The sequence below is a fragment of the Pseudochaenichthys georgianus genome, chromosome 13 (assembly GCF_902827115.2).
Source record: "Pseudochaenichthys georgianus chromosome 13, fPseGeo1.2, whole genome shotgun sequence".
Classification (NCBI taxonomy): domain Eukaryota; kingdom Metazoa; phylum Chordata; class Actinopteri; order Perciformes; family Channichthyidae; genus Pseudochaenichthys; species Pseudochaenichthys georgianus.
Genome location: NC_047515.1, coordinates 1,838,229 through 1,858,262, shown reverse-complemented (window position 1 = coordinate 1,858,262; position 20,034 = coordinate 1,838,229). Strand labels below are relative to the sequence as shown.

General features: G+C 47.1%; 1 protein-coding gene across 1 annotated transcript in view; it reads left to right on the top strand.

The window, feature by feature from the left end:
- Positions 1 to 432: 432 nt before the first annotated feature.
- Positions 433 to 20,034, top strand: part of LOC117457544 (sushi domain-containing protein 6) — a 25,731-nt gene continuing 6,129 nt past the window's right edge. Inside the window, exons 1-3 of the mRNA XM_034097690.2 lie at positions 433 to 601; positions 13,775 to 13,879; positions 16,840 to 17,043. Coding sequence (XP_033953581.1) covers positions 13,786 to 13,879; positions 16,840 to 17,043 — 298 coding nt within the window. The 5' untranslated portion in view covers positions 433 to 601; positions 13,775 to 13,785. The remainder of the gene's footprint in view (positions 602 to 13,774; positions 13,880 to 16,839; positions 17,044 to 20,034) is intronic.

The window sequence follows — 20,034 nt, the reverse complement described above, 5'->3', positions numbered from 1 at the left end:
ATTAATAATAATAATGTAAGTCCGTACTAAACTAGTACCTAAAGTGATGAGCCAATGTAGTGAAGTGAAAAATAGACTATATTTCTCTAAAGTGTTATAAAGTTCCGTTACCTAAAGTTATATTTTAGTAGGCTACACATGGAAGTAAATGGATGAGGTGCAGATGTTGTCATTCCTCTATTCACAATTATCTAACATTTTGTTTCCACATTTCTACATTTGTGATCGAAGTGGCCGCGATTTCCCTTTTCTAAATAACTGCGTGCTCGTGCGTGTGCTTGCCGGAGCACGCCTCTGTACTGTGAGCATGGCTGTGAGGTAATGGTAGCTTTTCCAGAACTTGACGGAGCCGCGCAGGTGGGCGGTGATTGGCTGCTCGCAGCAGCCAATCACCGCCTGGACTTCTCGCAAACACAGCTGATCGATGAGTCAGCGCGAGGCAGCGGAGCCAGCACCCACTTGTTGCTGAGGCAGGAGCGGAGCTGACGGAGATCTACAGCCGTGAGCCATCTCACCTGCCGGGGAACCAGAGGAGCTCCTCCAGCCTACAGCCCCTCCGCCTCACCTCCGCCTCCCACTGCTGCCTCTCCGCGGCTCTCAGGTGAGACTTCGAGACATTTGGTATAAATACTTGGTCCAATCAGAGACCTGCCGGCACCCTTTTAAAATCAATAAGCTATAAACATAACATACCGTCACACGGTGTCCCCCGCGGGGTTCTATTTGATAGCCTTTGATCAAATCAACTGAATTGCTGTAGCTGTGAGTTCATACAGAGAAAACATGAACTGCTTATTGCCTATTAATTAAACCTTCTGGTGACAGAACGAGGACTAGAATCAGCTTTATTTAGTAGGCTATGTCAACACATCAGCTTTATTAATATTACCGGAATGGACATAGGCATACATCTAAAACAAGGACAGCCAATCAGGCCAATCAATGTAAACATAAACATATAACTGATATGTAAAATCAACAGAGCGCAGAGGCTGCTGGAATAGAGCTTGGATGATTCATGGAGCAGCTTTAAACACGGGAGGTGGATAAGACTTGCCATGATGTGACGGTGATGAGGTTCATGTCAGTGTGACAGACCGTGATTGTTAGGGGGATGGTTCTTGATAGTTAATAACCACAGGAATATTATTGCGAAGTCATGAAGCTTCCACTGAGGAACAAAGGCTCTTTTCCATTTAGTACCAAAGAGCCCAGAGGGGCCACAGTGTGGAGCTGTGAGGTGGTCCTGAGGGGCCACAGTGTGGAGCTGAGAGCTGGTCCTGAGGGGCCACAGTGTGGAGCTGTGAGGTGGTTCTGAGGGGCCACAGTGTGGAGCTGTGAGGTGGTTCTGAGGGGCCACAGTGTGGAGCTGTGAGGTGGTCCCGAGGGGCCACAGTGTGGAGCTGTGAGGTGGTTCTGAGGGGCCACAGTGTGGAGCTGTGAGGTGGTTCTGAGGGGCCACAGTGTGGAGCTGTGAGGTGGTCCCGAGGGGCCACAGTGTGGAGCTGTGAGGTGGTCCCGAGGGGCCACAGTGTGGAGCTGTGAGGTGGTTCTGAGGGGCCACAGTGTGCAGCTGTGAGGTGGTCCCGAGGGGCCACAGTGTGGAGCTGTGAGGTGGTCCCGAGGGGCCACAGTGTGGAGCTGTGAGGTGGTTCTGAGGGGCCACAGTGTGCAGCTGTGAGGTGGTCCCGAGGGGCCACAGTGTGGAGCTGTGAGGTGGTCCCGAGGGGCCACAGTGTGGAGCTGTGAGGTGGTTCTGAGGGGCCACAGTGTGCAGCTGTGAGGTGGTTCTGAGGGGCCACAGTGTGGAGCTGTGAGGTGGTTCCGAGGGGCCACAGTGTGGAGCTGTGAGGTGGTCCCGAGGGGCCACAGTGTGGAGCTGTGAGGTGGTCCCGAGGGGCCACAGTGTGGAGCTGTGAGGTGGTTCCGAGGGGCCACAGTGTGCAGCTGTGAGGTGGTCCAGAGGGGCCACAGTGTGGAGCTGTGAGGTTGTTCTGAGGGGCCACAGTGTGCAGCTGAGAGGTGGTCCCGAGGGGCCACAGTGTGGAGCTGTGAGGTGGTTCCGAGGGGCCACAGTGTGGAGCTGTGAGGTGGTTCTGAGGGGCCACAGTGTGGAGCTGTGAGGTGGTTCTGAGGGGCCACAGTGTGCAGCTGAGAGGTGGTCCCGAGGGGCCACAGTGTGGAGCTGTGAGGTGGTTCCGAGGGGCCACAGTGTGGAGCTGTGAGGTGGTTCTGAGGGGCCACAGTGTGGAGCTGTGAGGTGGTTCTGAGGTGCCACAGTGTGCAGCTGAGAGGTGGTCCCGAGGGGCCACAGTGTGGAGCTGTGAGGTGGTTCTGAGGGGCCACAGTGTGGAGCTGTGAGGTGGTTCTGAGGGGCCACAGTGTGCAGCTGAGAGGTGGTCCCGAGGGGCCACAGTGTGGAGCTGTGAGGTGGTTCTGAGGGGCCACAGTGTGGAGCTGTGAGGTGGTTCTGAGGGGCCACAGTGTGGAGCTGTGAGGTGGTTCTGAGGTGCCACAGTGTGCAGCTGAGAGGTGGTCCCGAGGGGCCACAGTGTGGAGCTGTGAGGTGGTTCTGAGGGGCCACAGTGTACTCTGTGAGTCCCTAGATGTGTTCAGGACTGTGATCAGGTTCAGACGGTTGGTTGGACAAAAGAGGCGATTGAAGACTTCACAGAATAATTTCTGTACTTTTTTTTTTGCCATTTCATAAACCAGAAAATGAAAACACATATTTTCAGATGAAATAATAATGATTTAGTTTAATATTTCAACTTTACATGTATTTAAAACAAAAAGTGAACGCCTGGATGTGTGTGACTGTGTGTGACCTGCTGGAAGCCCCCCACAGATAATACTGAGAAGGCCTACTCCAGACACACTTGGGAGCCTTTTTAGTGCAATTAAATACAAATGTATTCATCACTGTTCCGCAAATCATACAGACCTGGTAATAACTACATTAATAGATCTGTAAAAAGCTGCACAGGAAGTGGCAGACAGCGAGAGCTAATATGGAGCCTACTGTACTGTGTGTACTGTTCAGAGCATGAACACACCCCACATCCCCATATCTCACTGAGCAGGAAGGAGCAGGTTTCTTGTGATTGCTATATTTGTCATATATGAATCATGATTATATCAAATTAAATATAGACAAGAGGACGTTTTAAAGGCGTTGTCTGTGAGAAACACTGGCTTCTCTTCCTCTGTCCGGCTGTGATGATGGCAGCTTTGGTTTTCTCTGGTAATGTTGCTTGTGTTTCAGGTTGATTAGAGAAGTGGAACTCGGACTCCTCACACATGGATAGGGATGTGGTAGAAGTGTCTGGAGGAAGAGTTCTAAGTTACCACTTAGAACTGAAAAGCTAAAGTCTCTGAGACCCCAAACCACAGTTCATATGTCCTCTTCTGTATAGGACCTTTATTGGAAAATCACATGTGTCAGCAATTCTCATAAAATAAGAAAAGTGGTGAAGCTTGGAGGTGCAGGAACAGAGGGAAGTAGACGAGGTGAGGACTACTACGTCAATGTTTGATGATTCAGATCATTGCTCAGACATCGCTTTGTGTCGATGGTCAATGAATGTTCATTTAGTGTTCATTCGTCATCACTTATATTAGATTGTGTTTACTGTACATTTCATTTAAGTGATTCTGTTACTCTCTCCTTCCACCTTCCTTCATCTCGGATGCAATAAGTGCTGCATTTGGGCCTGGGTAAGGGCCTACAAGGAGGCGCTCACCTGGACCAAAGCTCAATACTATTCAACCATAACCCACCGCCAACTGTTTTCAACCATAAATAGTTTACTCCGCCCCATTGCTGCCCCACAACCTCCTGGTGCTCGTGACCCCTGCTCGGACTTCCTGGATTTCTTCCAGGCCAAAATGAATTCCATCCACTTGCAGCTTAACGCACCTGCTCCCCCTGCTCCACACACAGCTCGTACTCCAAGCGCCGCTGCTCCAACTGCACGCTCCTCATACTGCCACCTCTCTGCTTTCGCCCCTGTGGATGCTGTCCAGGTTGCTAAGCTGGTCTCTAAGGCCAAGCCCTCCACCTGCTCTCTGGACCCCATGCCCAGTGTCTTAGTAAAGGCAACACTATACACTGTTCTGCCCACCATCGTGGACATCATTAACTCCTCCCTGCTAACTGGCATCTACCCGACATCCTTCAAAACCGCCTCAGTCACCCCCATTCTGAAGAAACCCGGACTTGACCCAACTGATCTCGACAACTACCGGCCAATCTCCAACCTTCCCTTCCTTAGTAAAATCTTGGAAAGAGCAGTCGCCGACCAACTCCACCATCACATGTCCAACCATGAGCTCTATGAACCTTTTCAATCTGCCTACCGGACCCACCACAGCACCGAGACCGCCCTGATCAAAATCACCAATGACCTCCTCATCGCAGCTGACTCAGGCTCCATCACTACACTAATTCTCCTAGACCTCTCTGCAGCTTTTGACACCATCTCCCATAATATCCTCCTCACCCGCCTGTCTGAACTCCTTGGCCTCACTGACTCCGCCCTCTCCTTCTTCCACTCATACCTCTCGGGCTGGACACAGTTTGTCACATACAATGGCTGCAGCTCCCCCTGTGCTTCTGTCAACCATGGAGTCCCCCAAGGCTCGGTGCTCGGTCCACTTCTATTCACAATATACATCCTTCCGATTGGTGATATCATCCACAGCCATGGTGTCTGTTTCCACTCCTACGCCGACGACACCCAACTGTACACCAGCACAAAACCTTCTGCCCATCTCCCCCCTCAGTCACTAATCAACTGCCTACACGAAATTAAAACCTGGATGACCACCAACCTACTCAAACTAAACAGTGATAAAACTGAGCTCATGGTTGTGGCCCCCATGGCACTGCTCGGGAAGGTTTGAGATCTGCTCCTCAACATCGACGGTTCCATCATCTCCCCATCCCCTCAGGTCCGCAACCTTGAATTTGTCTTAGATTCAACCCTCTCATTTCAAAACCACATCAAGTCCGTTTCAAAATCAGCCTTCTTCCACCTCAGAAATATATATCAAGACTCCGGCCATCACTCTCCGACTCTGTGCAGAGAAGCTGATTCATTGTTTTATTACCTCACGCCTGGACTATTGTAACGGACTCCTGTCCGGGGTTCCCAGCAAAACCCTGAACAGGCTCCAGTACATCCAGAACTCAGCTGCCAGGGTTCTCACACGCACCAAGCACTGGCAGCACATCACCCCCACTCTCTCCAACCTCCACTGGCTCCCGGTCAAGTCCCGCATCACCTACAAACTCCTCCTCGTCACCTACAAGTCCCTCCACGCCCTCTCCCCTCAGTCGCACACAGATATCCTCCACCCACCATCCCGCACCCTTCCATCCTCAGACTCTGGCCTGCTCTCCATTCCCCATTCCCGCCTCCGCACCTTTGTGGACCGTACCTTCAGTGTCGCTGCCCCCACCCTCTGGAACTCCCTACCTGCAGAAATCCGCAACGCCCCTTCTCTCAACATCTTCAAATCAACCCTGTTCAACATCGCCTTCCAACAATAGCTCCCCCCCCCCCCACTTACACTTTCATTTCTGCCCCCTGTTTTATGTTTATGTTTTTATGTTTTATGTCTTGTCCTTGTATGTTTCTTTGTAAAGCGACCTTGAGGTTATGAAAGGCGCTATATCAATTCAAGTTATTATTATTATTATTATTACTTTGCAGATTCAGATTGCTATTACAGAACACAAATCAACTAATACAATGATTATGCATTATTTATAGTCCCGAGCAGTGTAAGTCATTAGGTCAGATGAACCCTCACTTACCAGCAGAAGTGGTGAACACACAGAATACGATGCATTACATTATCTATTAATGGAATATGCATTGTTATGAAATAGGCCATTCTGCAAAATAGGTACTCTTAGTCTTAGTACTTTAAGTTTATATTGATGCTGACACCCCTAGATTTTGAATGCAGGGTGGTTACTTGTAACTAAGGCATGTCCACTGGTATCTACGCACAGACATGAGTCGGTTCTTTGTGAAGGAGACAGATCAAACCCTGAGGCTGAACTTTGACCAAACAGGGAGCAGCCGCGCAGAAAGAGCAGAGTTCACTCGGCTACTGATCTACCCCTCCTCAGCTGTGGCTCCTCCCTGTTTGCACCAACACATCTCTTGTTCTGGCTGGAAACATTAAGTACATCATTTCCTGTGTGCTGAACATATTTCCAAGAAGGAGCTTGAAATAAAATGCAGTAAAATGCAGCATTACTATTACTGTTATGATTAAACATAATGTTAGTAAAACACACTGGAACCTTTTACTGCTCAATCATTTCCTGTGTGGAGCTTTCTGACATTTCTGACTCCAGTTAGTTTCAGTTAGTGTTGGATGGACCAATAGCTGTATAGCGTGCGCTCCTCAGCGTGCGCTCCTCAGCGTGCGCTCCTCTCAGCGTGCGCTCCTCTCAGCGTGCGCTCCTCGCAGCGTGCGCTCCTCTCAGCGTGCGCTCCTCTCAGCGTGCGCTCCTCGCAGCGTGCGCTCCTCTCAGCGTGCGCTCCTCGCAGCGTGCGCTCCTCAGCGTGCGCTCCTCAGCGTGCGCTCCTCGCAGCGTGCGCTCCGCAGCGTGCGCTCCTCAGCGTGCGCTCCTCAGCGTGCGCTCCTCAGTTGTCAACCCACAGCCCTGTTGCTGTAACTGAAGCCTCCTCATGATGAGGATGGAGAGCAGTGACAGTGCTCAGTGTTTGCTCTGTAGGATACTCTGCAGCAGAGAGTCTCCGAGCTGTGAGGTCACCATATGTTGATATGCTTCTGAAAATGTGTTCCCAGCTCATGAAGTCATGTCGGCAGTGCTGCTCAAATACATTTACAGTACTTCAGACAGTGTTAAGGTACTTTAATATTTACTATTGTTCCGCAACTTTATACTTCTACTCATTACATTCAGTCTCAAATAGTACGCTTTTCACATAAAATAACATTTCAATGCCTAATGTTACTTTGCAGTGTAAAATAATTAATAAATAATATAAATTAATAACTATAATGATGTATTCAATATAAACTCCCAGTAGTATATAAAGTTAAATATTTGTCTTGTCCAACTTTACAGTATATTAACACATTCATTCATCAATAATTATATCAATAATATTATATGTATTATTCTGAAATGGACCTGCAGAGTGAGTACTTTCACTTCTGGTACTTATATACATATATTTTGATGCTGATACTTTTGTATGATTTTTTTAATGCAGGACTTAACACTTAACAAATTATTTCTAAATGATAGTTTTGCTATTTCCCTGAGGTACAACACCTCTCTGAATGTCTTTAGAGTTTTCTGGGAGTATTAGAATTGTGTTGACAAAAATGACAGCAGTTTTAATATCACAGAGGGCCGTGATGACTAAGATCCAGAGCTCCCACGCAGATTGTGTGTGTGTGTGTGTGTGTGTGTGTGTGTGTGTGTGTGTGTGTGTGTGTGTGTGTGTGTGTGTGTGTGTGTGTGTGTGTGTGTGTGTGTGTGTGTGTGTGTGTGTGTGTGTGTGTGTGTGTGTGTGTGTGTGTGTGTGTGTGTGTGTGTGTGTGTGAGACTGTGTGACTGGCATGGTAAGGCAGGGACCCTCCCTCACCGCTCCAGAGATGACTGGCATGAACGCACAAAACCCCACTAAAGACAGCAGAGGCCACACACACACACACACACACACACACACACACACACACACACACACACACACACACACACACACACACACACACACACACACACACACACACACACACACACACACACACACACACACACACACACACACACACACACACACTGACATTTAGGCTGAGACCAGGTTTGCATTCTCTCATCACAGGAAGGTGTGTGTAGCATCAAAACTTCCAATAAATGATGTCGCTCAACAGGCCAAACTTGGCTCATCACTGTAACCAGGGGCCTCATGTATAACGGCGTGCGTAGGATTCACGTGGGAAGGTTGCTTACGTAGTAGAAATCCCAAAAATAGGTACAGAAATGTTCCGACATTTTCCGATTCACCAAACATTGCGTACCGGCGAGGAAAGTATGACAGCACTTCCTACGCCGGTTTCCCTTTATAAATCACAACCGACTCGAAATGCGGTGCAGCTTTTGCGGGCTTCACGTAACGCCCATATGTGCCTATTAATAGTCAAAGAAACGCCCATTCATTCATTCTGACTGACTTTATGAAGAAGAGCAGGAAATGAGAACAGAGCAGCTAATAAAGACGTCTCACACCGTGTCAGATGTTGGTTGTTTTGGGGAGGTGGAGATAAATCACATTGTTTGGTGGATGCAGTTTGAACAGAGTAGCAGCATGGAGGTCGGATCGTCACCAACATAAATAAATAAGTGGTCCGAAAAAGGTTCATGACAAAACAAATACACATAGCCTTCCTCAGGCAGTGTGTTTGTACCGGGGACAGGAGACCCCCCCCCTTGATGAGAAACTAAGAAATGATCGGGGAATCCCTCCGGAGTGGAGTCATGACGACTGGATCTGAGGTTACCTACTGTAACCCCAGCTTCTATGAGTAAATGGCTATCGCTATTGGGTAATCCCTCTGCGCCCCCGCGCAGCACTGAAACAATTGTAGTCCACGCCCACCCGCTAGGCTTTGCCCTCTAAGGCTATCGCTATTGGGTTAAGGGCGAAGCATGATGTAGTCTGCAGCCCACTGGGTCCGCCCGGCACTAGAAGCACAGACACACCTTCTCAATAACACCCCCTGCCTGTTGTTCCATGCGTAATGGCGCATCACCGTCCCTGGAACATAGCAAAACATGCCTATCTTCCCTAACGGGGTGAAGGCTGGGAACAATACATACCGGCCGCTGTGAGAAAGTAGAGAGGAAGGTCCCACCTTGTCCAGCGATCATAGAGGGGGAACAGCAGCTCTCTGCGTGTCAGACAGGTAGGAGAGGGCCCAGCTGGATCCCTGACGTCACTCACTCTGACCAGACACTCCGTACGAAGTGTGTCAGAGGAAAAGGAACATCCCTCCTATAAGAGGGAAAAAGGGCCACTCTCCGCGTGCCGAGAGGCAGGAGAGAGGTGCACAGCTGGCTCCCTGACGTCACTCACTCCGACAGGACACCCAGTACAGGGTGTGTCAGAGAGGAAAGGGAGACATCCCTCAAATAAAAATGAATACATGAACAGGGGGAAGACCAAGATGCAGCTGTGCAAATATCTTCCACTGACATTCCTCCGTGCAAAGCCGTGGAGGAGGAAATTCCTCTGGTGGAGTGCGTATTGATGTTCTCCAGGGGATCCACCCCAGAGGAGACATATGCCTGTGAGACCGCCTCACACAGCCAGTGTGACAGCCGTTGTGCAGACAGAGGCTGCCCGATTGAGCGCTCTCTATAGAGCACAAACAGGCGCTGAGAACGGCGCCAGGCCGCCGTGCACGCCACATAGCAGGACAGCGCGCGCACAGGACGGAGGAGATGAGACGCGGCTTCTTCCTCTGACCTGTAAGGAGGGGGGAATGAGCCAGCCAGGGTGATCACTCTTGACCTAAAAGAGTTGTGATGACCTGAGGCATGAAGCCGGGTTAGGCCGTAAAACAGCTGAACTGCATCTCCTTGGATCCGGAGGCATGACGGAGCCACAGAGAGAGCAGACAAATCACTCACCTTTTTCTCTGATGGAGCCAAAAGTAGTACTACTTTGGCTGAACACAGTTTAAGGGGAACCTGATCAGGTTCAAATGGGGCTTTGCTTAGTGCGCGTAACCCCAAAGCCAAATCCCACTGAGGCGCCAGTGTGCGTGACACCGGTCTGAGTCTCCGTACTCCTCGCCTAACACGGCTGCTGCGTTCTGCGAGCCCCTCGGTTCAATTTGCCGGGAATATACATTGCTCTGATGGAGAGCAACGTGTGTGCGCGCCCAGAACAGCAGCCGCCTGGCTGCGTTCAGAAGCTGCGCAGATCGTACTTCTCCCTGGCGATTGAGGTAGGCTGCTTCCATAGCCGTGGCCTGTTGTCTGTGCAAATCAACACATGTTTGATTGTACAGCAACGGGGCGACTCCCCCGTTCTTTTCCGAGATTTAGATAAATAGCGGGGGTAAAAACCGCGCAAGACATGTCTGTTCCTGGGATGATAGGAGTGTTTCTTGTATCCCATGGAACTGCTGGGGGGAGAGGCTTCTCTGTGATGTGCCGTAATGGTCGTCATGGTGACGAGCCACGCCGCTGCCCGTGAGGCAAAAGGGCTGGGAGGGAGTCATGAGGCGCATACATGCCCAGAGGATGAGAGGTGTGTGTATGCTGTCCACACGAGGCGTTATAACGGTGCTCGTGGGTTTATTATGGCCGTGTGTAGGAGGCGTATCTCGGACAGAGGAATGCCGCGAGCTCTGCAGGTTATAAACCGATAGGTTAAAACAGCAGGCTTCTGCAGCGAATGAACCACCTCTGGAGTGTCCCCCTGTTGGAAGAGACCCAGGGGGATCCCCACGTGACCAGCTGACGCCAACGTCGAGCCACGGAGAGTGCTGTGTGGGTTGTGACACGCCGGAGGAGAGCTTTCAGTTCCTCCACTCGCTGCCGCGAGAGCCGCGCTCTGCTGGCTGAGTTTAATTCCACTCTAGATAAACGTTTGTCTGAGAGGGAAGAGGACAGCTCTTCTTCCAATTCATTATGAAACCCAGGCTTTGACAGATGCGATACGAGATGTACCGTCTGTAAAGCGACTTCCTCCCTGGAGCGAGCCAGAAAATAGCAGGTCGTCCAGAGGAAACCACACTCTCATCCCTCCTCTGTGTTGCGGCTCCAGCCTTCTCTACACAAAAATGGGAGGAGCCAGGGAATATCCGACGGCAGACGATTGTCTGGTCTGATATTCCTTGAAATGAGAAAACGCAGGAATTTCCTGTGTTTCGGGATGAGGGGTACGTGGAAGTATGCATCCTTCAGGTGGAAGTATGCATCCTTCAGGTAGAAGTGAACCAGTCGTCCTGGTGAACACATTCCAGCACCTGTTTGATCGTCAGCATGTGGAATACTGACAGATCGAGGATGTCTCATTGCCCCAGTCTTTTTCGGGATTAGAAAAATAACGCGAGTGAAAACCCCTGATTTTGCTCCCTTTGAGGAACCCTGGAAATATCCTCTTTACAGGAGTTCCAGCAGCGCTGAATGGAGCGCATGACACTGTTCCTGGGAGGACAGGAGTGTTTCCTGTATCCCCTTTAACTGTGGGGGGGGGGGGGGGGGGGAGAGGCGAACTGCAGGACGTATCCTCTGCTGATCAGCCTGCTCATCCATCTGTCCATCAGACCCACGCGCTGCGAACTCTGAGAGCGGGCACACGTGCTCGAGATGTGTTTTGGTTGTCATGGTGACGAGCCACGCCAGAACCCCTGCCGCCGCTGCCCGTGAGGCAACCCAAGGTGTGCTTGGACCGAAAGGGCTGCGCGGGGGCATCCACACGCTGCGTCTCACTCCGGCTCTCATCATGAGGCGCGTACACGCTCAGGGGATGAGTGGAGGTGTGCGCAGTGCTGGAGCCAGCTGTACATGCTGGCGAATGCCGTCCGCCTGTTCCGCGGCCGTCTTCATGGACTCCACCATGGCGTGGAACTGGGGTCCGAACAGCCCGTCCGGGCTGATTGGAGCGTCCAGTAGCACTTTTCTGGCCGTCTCCGTAACAGACGCCTGCTTCAGCCAGAGGTGGCGCTGGATCTGTGTCACCCACGCGGAAATCCTCGCCTTGGAGACAGCAACGGACGCGCACAGAATGAGCGCCGTGCTGGCCGCCTTGCTGATTTCCTCTGCCTCGGTGGTGGACCGCTCTACCAGTGTCACCACCGAGTTGGAGAGCAGCGCGATGTTATTCGCCGCCGCGCTGTGGTGACGGAGAGAGGGAAAGCATGTTCGGCCGCCAAGCTGGCACCCTGCTCCGACTGTGTCTCCCCCGTCCGGAGGAGAGGAGGGAGGGGAGAACCGCACGGTGAACCGTAGAGGGAGGCGGGGCAGGAGTTGCTTTGCTTCGGACTCCTGCCCGTCACTCGGGACACGAGGCCCCGTCCGGGGCTCGTAAGCCTGGACGGGCCAATCGTCCTCCTCGGCCGCAGCAGCAAGAGCGTCCACTCTCCGCTTCCTGTCGCCCGAGGGGAGACGGGCGCAGTGTGTGCATTCTACCTGCTGGTTTAGAGCTGCGTACGCGTGCTCTGACCCCAGGCAGGATTCGCATACTGCTTTTATCTCTGCTGGTCATAACTCATTATGAACCCAGAGCCACATGAGGGACAATCACGGACGTAGTTGTTGCTCATGATGATTCTCAATTGCTGTGCTTCAGTAACTGTGCTGGTTTGCTGAAGAAAAGAGGGAGCAGATTGCCGGGCCTCCTTCCTATTTATACCGGAAGGAGGCCCGAGGGTGGGGCCACCTTGCGGGTGGGCGTGGACTACAAGTTTTCAGTGCTGCGCGGGGGCGCAGGGGGATTACTCAATAGCGATAGCCTTAGAGGGCGAAGCCATATACGAAATAGAACTGAATGATTTGTTTGTATGTGGTGGTTTGTGTCCCAGCTGTCGATCAGCTGTGCGCAGCGTCTCCACTGCAGCCTGTGCATCTCAACCCCACCCCAGCAACCCTATATCCACCAGTTAAAGGAAATACAATGTGTTGTGTTATATTAGCTGTACAATTGACCACACATGGTGGTCTTAGTTTCCATACCTCCTGTGTTTTTGGCAAACGGCATAAAACATGATTAAACGTGATAGTATATAAAACCATGCTCGTATCTACAACCTATAGAAATGCAAAACGGCGTCAGTTTAGACGTAATTCTGTCCTCCTGCTTACAGCATCATTTATGAGAAAACATTTCATAACATTAACACAGTGGTGGTTTTAAATAACATATCCGTATTTATTTATTTCTCCAAGTTATGTTTTTGTGTGCACTGAGGAGTCTCAAACAGGCGTTTGTTTAATCATTTTAAGATTGGCTTTAATCAATGTTTGAAAATGAATTCTTCATATCTGATAAATGAGTGGTAACATTTTATTTATGGTATTATTTCCACATATTTCTCTCCACTCTTCCTTCTGCCAACGGTGTCGCAGTTTCTCGTCTCTCCCGTTGTTGTGCTTAGTGCGTACGCATGGGTCAGAGTTTGCGTGGAGGACCGCACGTTTTCCCATTTCACTTTTTTTTTTTTTCGTCAAGTATTTTATAAATCGTAGAAACTGGCATACGCCATCTTTTGAGCGTACGCACCGTTTATAGATGAGGCCCCAGGACTTATAAAGACTTATTGTGGTGTAAACAAATAATAGAAACAATCAACAACGACTAAATAAGCATTTTGGCTCCAACAGTGCGTGTTCTGGACTAGTCATCTGCAGAGAGAGTTGTGTTGTTGTTGTTGTGGTGCTGCTGCTGGTTTCTGTTCTGAGAGGGTCTGTCTGGTCAGAGTTCACACATCTCTGTTTCACTATCGGTGCTCTGAAGGCTGGGGGCAGGTTTACAGTCGTGGTTTAATCTGGAGATAAGAGCTCAGCAGCTACATTTAGGTCGTGTGTGTGTGTGTGTGTGTGTGTGTGTGTGTGTGTGTGTGTGTGTGTGTGTGTGTGTGTGTGTGTGTGTGTGTGTTGTGTGTGTGTGTGTGTGTGTGTGTGTGTGTGTGTGTGTGTGTGTGTGTGTGTGTGTGTGTGGACTGTGGGGGTGTTCTGCTTCTGACTCTATCCCTGTCGTGTCCTCAGGATCAGGTTTGATGTCTGCGTCCGTCCTGTCTCCATCGCCGTGGGGACGCGTCACTCTGGTGTGTAGACTCCTCCTCCTGGCCGCCTCCCCGCTCCTCGCAGCAGGTACGACCTCTGACCTCCCTGACCCCTCTGACACCCAGGCATCCATCTGTTATTCATTCATTAGGTCTTTGCTTTGGTTTGTCCTTTATACTTTGTAGCACACCGGAAGATATAAAACACAGAGCTCAAGTGAGAAAGCAGTGAGTTCAACACGCTGCAGCAGGAAGCAGCACTCAACACCTGGAGCTCTTTCAGGGCCTTCTGCTTATTAGCTTAGCCATCTGATGAAACAAAACAATCACCTGTGAAACATTGTCTGAGCTATAGCTAATAAATAACTAATCAAATCAAATAATCTTTTATGACAGAATGACTCGTTTTGACGTTTATGATTGTATTTAGCCGTCAAACTGCAACTCCATTTGTTTTAAACAATAATTAATACATTTGCATTTTAGATTTGGAACATTAGAACCCTTTCATGCATGAATTATGAAAGCCTCAGTCAGTGTTTTTATTGCTCGTGGGGCATGAAAAACAAGATTTGAACTTTAGTTTTTTTTAATCTAGTTTTTTCAAAGAGATTTGTATATGTCCACTCAGGTGGACAGAATGCGTTCAGGGTTTGAACTGAAGAGATGTACATTTTGAAAAAAATGATAAATAAAGTTGTGCAAACTTAAAATTACATTATAATAACATAAGTATATTGATTTACGGCCCAAAAAGATATTGCAGATGAAGTATTTTCAAGAATTACCAGGGCCAGGGGCCAATTTGAGGCCCCACCCACAGTTATTTGATGAGTGCTAGTGGAGCCTCGCAGCGGCGAAACCGTGCCGCGCCACCCTAATTGCGCCACATAAGCGCATAGGTGCGCCTCAGATGAGGCCCCCCTCTGCCAGTTGTGGCCCCCTCCACAAGGTGAGGCCCCACACAGTCTGCATGATCTGCCTGTAGGGAGGGACGGCCCTGGGAACAACAGCAGCAGTACCAGTATGCATTGTAGTTGAAATACAGCCAGGGATGCATGACGTCCACTGTAGTGGACAGGTGGTTAATCATGATTTCCTGCAAACATATAATCAATACTTTGATCATTTATGAATGATATGATTCCTTGGTTGTTACTTGATGTCACCACATGTGTTATACCTGCAGGGGACGCTTTCCATAAAAGGATTGGCAGGATATAGATGGGTGACTTGGTCCATGTGGCTTTCTGTCGTCCATCTTGGTTCAGAGACATGCCTCATGCACTCACACTGACTTGGCACTGAGTGGCAGGGTATGGGATGATGCAATAGGTCCGATGTAGTGGCTGATTGTGCAACTATGCAAACAAAAACAATGCATATACAAGAAACCACCTTTGAATAGCTGTGCACTGGAGTGACCTCTGTGCATGAAAGGGTTTTAAGCTACTTGTGACGGTTGTGGTCATGATGTTAAAATAAAGCAAAAAATACTCAACTTTATTTTTCCAACAACACTGATCAATGGTTGACTTAATCACTTTATAAGCCAATAACCATGGCAACAATGGCAACAAAAAGTGTGTCCCAGCTGCTTGGCGCTCTGCTTGAGCTTCTTGTATTTGTTGTGTTGTCTCTGTTTGCAGCGTGTTGAATTCTAAGGGTTACCGTAGGAATCTCCAACTAAAGACATGATGAAAAACTGATATTTATCTATGTTTTACATAACCTCTGGGATTTACTGGTGAATAGAAGCCGACTGAATATTAGCTTTTATTGCCAACACGACCCAGGTAGTTTATAATAGTGGCACGCAGGGTGTCATGGCGACTGATTGTGAAACATTACATTTTAGCAGCGTGTTTCAGGATGCAGACACTTTCTGTCAGGTTTGAACCTCTCTGGTTCTACCTCTTCTCATCAGAACCGTTGTATCTTTCCTTCCGGCCTGTTCCCCTCCTCACCCTTGACCCACTCTTCACTGTGTTCGGGCGAAGGAGCTCGGTGGAAACGATCGTTCTGCCGACGCAGCCCTTTAGATGCAGGTGTAGAAATCGAGGAAGTGGTAACAGCTCTGCCAGTTGTGTAAGGCAGAGGAGTTTGTGTGCAACGTTTTAATGCTGCAAAAAAACAACTGCAGCATGCATTCAGGGTTTCATTTAATACCTAACCCAAACGGTGACCTTCTGTAGAACCTCTCACTCAGGGAACCATAGCAACATCACCTGCTGTGTTTCACTCTGGACATGTGTTCTTGCACCGTCTGATCAAACAAGTACAACTCAAGGACTTAAGTACAAATTAGAGGTACATGTACCTTACTTGAGTATTCCCAATGTATGCCACTTTGTCCTACTGAAGGGTGAGTAGTCATGATGCACGTGAAGAGAAACCCAGCTGGTGGATTGACTTTCTGTAAATTAAATGGCCCAACAAACAGAATGTGTCCTGAAGTTTCAGTACTGAAAGTGTGTACTGAAGTTGTTTAATTGAACAGATTAAAGGAATATTCTGATAGAACTTCTACTCTACTATAAGTCATTTTAAGGAAAATTAAATCATAATTATCCAGCTTGCAAGAAGGCATATGGTTCAATGGTTTAACTTTTTGAGAAATATAAGCATTAACCAGTAGCCGGCTCAGAATCAGAGCTTATTCCTAAAAAGTCTTTTAATTTGTTTTGTAAAGCACTTTGAATTGTCGCGTACAGAAAAGTGCTATATAAATAAACTTGCCTTGCCTAATATTAATTAAGAGAATGCATAAAATATTAAAGATAAAATTCGAAATGACACTATTTACAATTTTCAAAATACACATCCAGTCCCAGTAACAGCTGTGAGGAAGCAGCTGGGACAGTATTTGGAGGCGAAGTATATATTGCAGTTATTTACAGATTTATTACAGAAGATGAATTGAATTGTCTGACTACGGGGGGCCATTGATGATATAATATGTATGAAGAGGTATATTTATATATTACATATAGTAGTATATATATAATCCAGTGCATTAGGCCTCACAGAGTGTGTTTGTGCCTGCAGGCCGCCTCAGTAACTGCACCCACCCTCTGGTGCCGGAGCATGGGGGGTTCCGCTGTGACCCGTCTCCGTGCCGGGGGTTCCCCCAGAAGAGCTCCATCCACTTCTTCTGTGAGCCCGGTTACCATGTCAACAGCAAGGTGCGCGTCTCCAGGTGCCGACACGGGAGGTGGATGCCCCCCATCCCCGCCTGCACCCCTCTCAGAGGTGAGAGTAACAATAACACTTTACATTCCCTTTCTTTTATCCAAAGCGACTTACATTAAGTGCAAAAAACATCCAGACTCAAACTCTATCAACAAAGATAGTGCAGATATATTCACTTCAGGCAGGTGCCGGTCCATATTAAGTGCTGGGGAATCAGCTACATTCACTTCAATATCCATCCAATATTTCCATGTCATGTTCTTTATACTGCTCTACGTCCCAGAGATGAATGATATTCTTTTCACCACACTACATTTTCTTGACACATGATTCCTATTAACCAGTGGTGGAAAAATACTCAGATTCTTAATTTAGGTAAAAGTACAAATACTATGGTCCTAAAATACTCAGTTTCAAGTCAAATTATGAAGAAGTATTTAGAGCAAAATGTACTTTGAGTATCAAAAGTACTCAGTAAACATAATGCCTTTTTTTATTATATTATTATAGAATATAATATTATTCTGTTTTCACAACTAACAAGTAAATGTAGGAGCATTTTTGTAGTTTTTGCAATGTGGCGCCAATTTACTAACGATATATACAAAATACTAGGTATATATGTAGAACAGTATTGCATCTTATCATATATCATATATGTAGAACAGTATTGCATATATCATATATCATATGTAAAAAGTGTGAGTCTTGAAAAACTGTGGTGGAGTAAAAAGTATATTTGCTTCTAGTATGTAGTGGATTACAATTATATGTAGCATAAAACACACTTACTCAAGTAAAGTATATGTATGTCAAAAAAGTACTTAATCAGACTACATGAGTATATACTTAGTTACATTACACCACTGCTTTTAACACATTAAAACATATGGCATGATGCAGCATGACTATCTATAATGTTAAATGGATTTGACAAACCACAACTTTAAAACCTGCCGAGGAGCGGATAACAGCATGTTCTGTTATAATACAAGACACTGCTCAATAACAACTTTTACTTTTGATACTTTAAGTACATTTTGCTGATAGTGTACATTTGTAATACACTTTCATTTCTATGGAGTAATTTTAGACTCTGGTATTTCTACTTTTTACTCAAGTAAAGGATCTCAGTACTTCTTCCACCACTTGTTGAACACATGTGTGGGATGTGTGCGTATTGGAATGGCTGGCCCGTCCTACAGACAGATGTGACGAGAGTTGAACACAGGGTGCTTTGCGTCAGTGAAGAACATTTGATTCTCTCTGTGGCTTCAGAGGTTTCCACTACTCTCTAGGTTTTCAATCATGTGACTTTCAAATTCCTAATCGGTGAGCAGATGTTCTCGGACCACTCCAAACATCCCCTGACATTTCCCAGCAGCCCCTGCTTCACAGCATTACTCAGTGATGAGCTCAGGCTATTATCTAATGACTCAGCGGTGCAGCTCATTGGTCTTCACTGACATCACTCGTGGTTCAGAGCGCTCTGGAAGCAGAGGAGGACATCCTGGTTGGGTGCGGCTCTCAGAGGAGAGACATCAACCTCAACATGGCTGACTACAGCCATGATGTGTCAGGCTGAGCTTCAACTAAAGAGTCTATAGTTCAGCCAGTGAACTTTACTCAAGAACTGTACTCACCAACACATTGTAGGTACTTTTACTGCATCGAAGCTTTTATATTCCTTTTAACTTCTACTCTGTTATACAGTGAAATATTAAACTGTTACTCCACTACATTCTTTGTACAGCTTTAGTTACCTAGTTATCATATTTTATGTAAAACATTCCATGTCTCAATAGAAACAAGTAATAGCTGCTTTTGCCCTTTAACATTGTTAACAATTGTGTCATTTAGCATCAGGGTAATTGTGTTACTATTAAACCACCATTTTCATTTGATTTACCAAAAAAACTAATAGAGAAAATCTACTGAATCCGTTATAAAAACGACATCTTTAATAAACAACAGCAAAATGATGATGATGTAGTACAGGGGTCTTCAACTAAAATTAAACAAGGTCCACTTAGAGAAAATCTCCCCATGCAAAGGTCCGGAACATAAAAATGTCTAAGTCACTTTATGAATTAGTGTGATATATATTGAAGTAGCTGTAGCTTTATCAACGTCTGCATGTAATCAGCAACTGACTGCCAATCAAATAAAGAAAGTACAATTCATAAACAACAATATGTGGATGTGTGTAATGTTCCTCTCGGGCTGCATTTACAAATAAAATAGAGACAATAAATAAAATAGCTTTTTGAAAATATGTGCATCTTAAAAGTGCTTAATTTTAGATAAATCAAATAAAGTGTAGCAGCAGCAGCTTGAGTTTCCCTTTTTCTTTGTTAACCGTTTCACATCATGACTTAGCAGTTTCAGACGATTATAGAACAATATCAGTCTTTACACATCATAACAATTTAACAGTTTTAAAGTTTCTCTTTCTTTCCCTCTTATATTGCAGTCCCTCACTCACTTTGTTTTATTCAGTGTGAGAATTGAGCTGGAGCTTGTTGTCCTGCCAGGAGTTTGTAAATCTGGGCTGAAATGGAGTCAGGGCTATTCTCATACGCAGGTGTTCATTGGTTACAGTGATGCAAACACAGGTATGGTGAAAAAAGAGAGAACTATTCGAAGCAGAAAAAAAACAGCGTAATATACCATCTGACAAAGGCCTGTGCTATAATGCTTCAATTAACTGGCTATTCTACTCAGATCAATAGGAGACAGAGATGTTAAGTTAAAATCAAGGGGTTTTATTATTATTTACAGCAGGGGTGGGGACCTTTTTCCTTTACATTTTTACAACATCCTCCGAGGGTCGTACAAATGATTGAACTCAACCTCTGCTTAAAAAAACTAAAATCACAGCCCATTCATTTGGCCTTTCTTTCATGCTGTGCAAAGAAAAAGCAACCTCTGAATCCAGATATCTCACCATGACTCTCGTATGCATGCACGTGCACGGTGTGGCATGACCACCAACACAGAAAGATACGGACACAAGATGTGTGCAAATGTATTTAGTATCCTACTATGTGA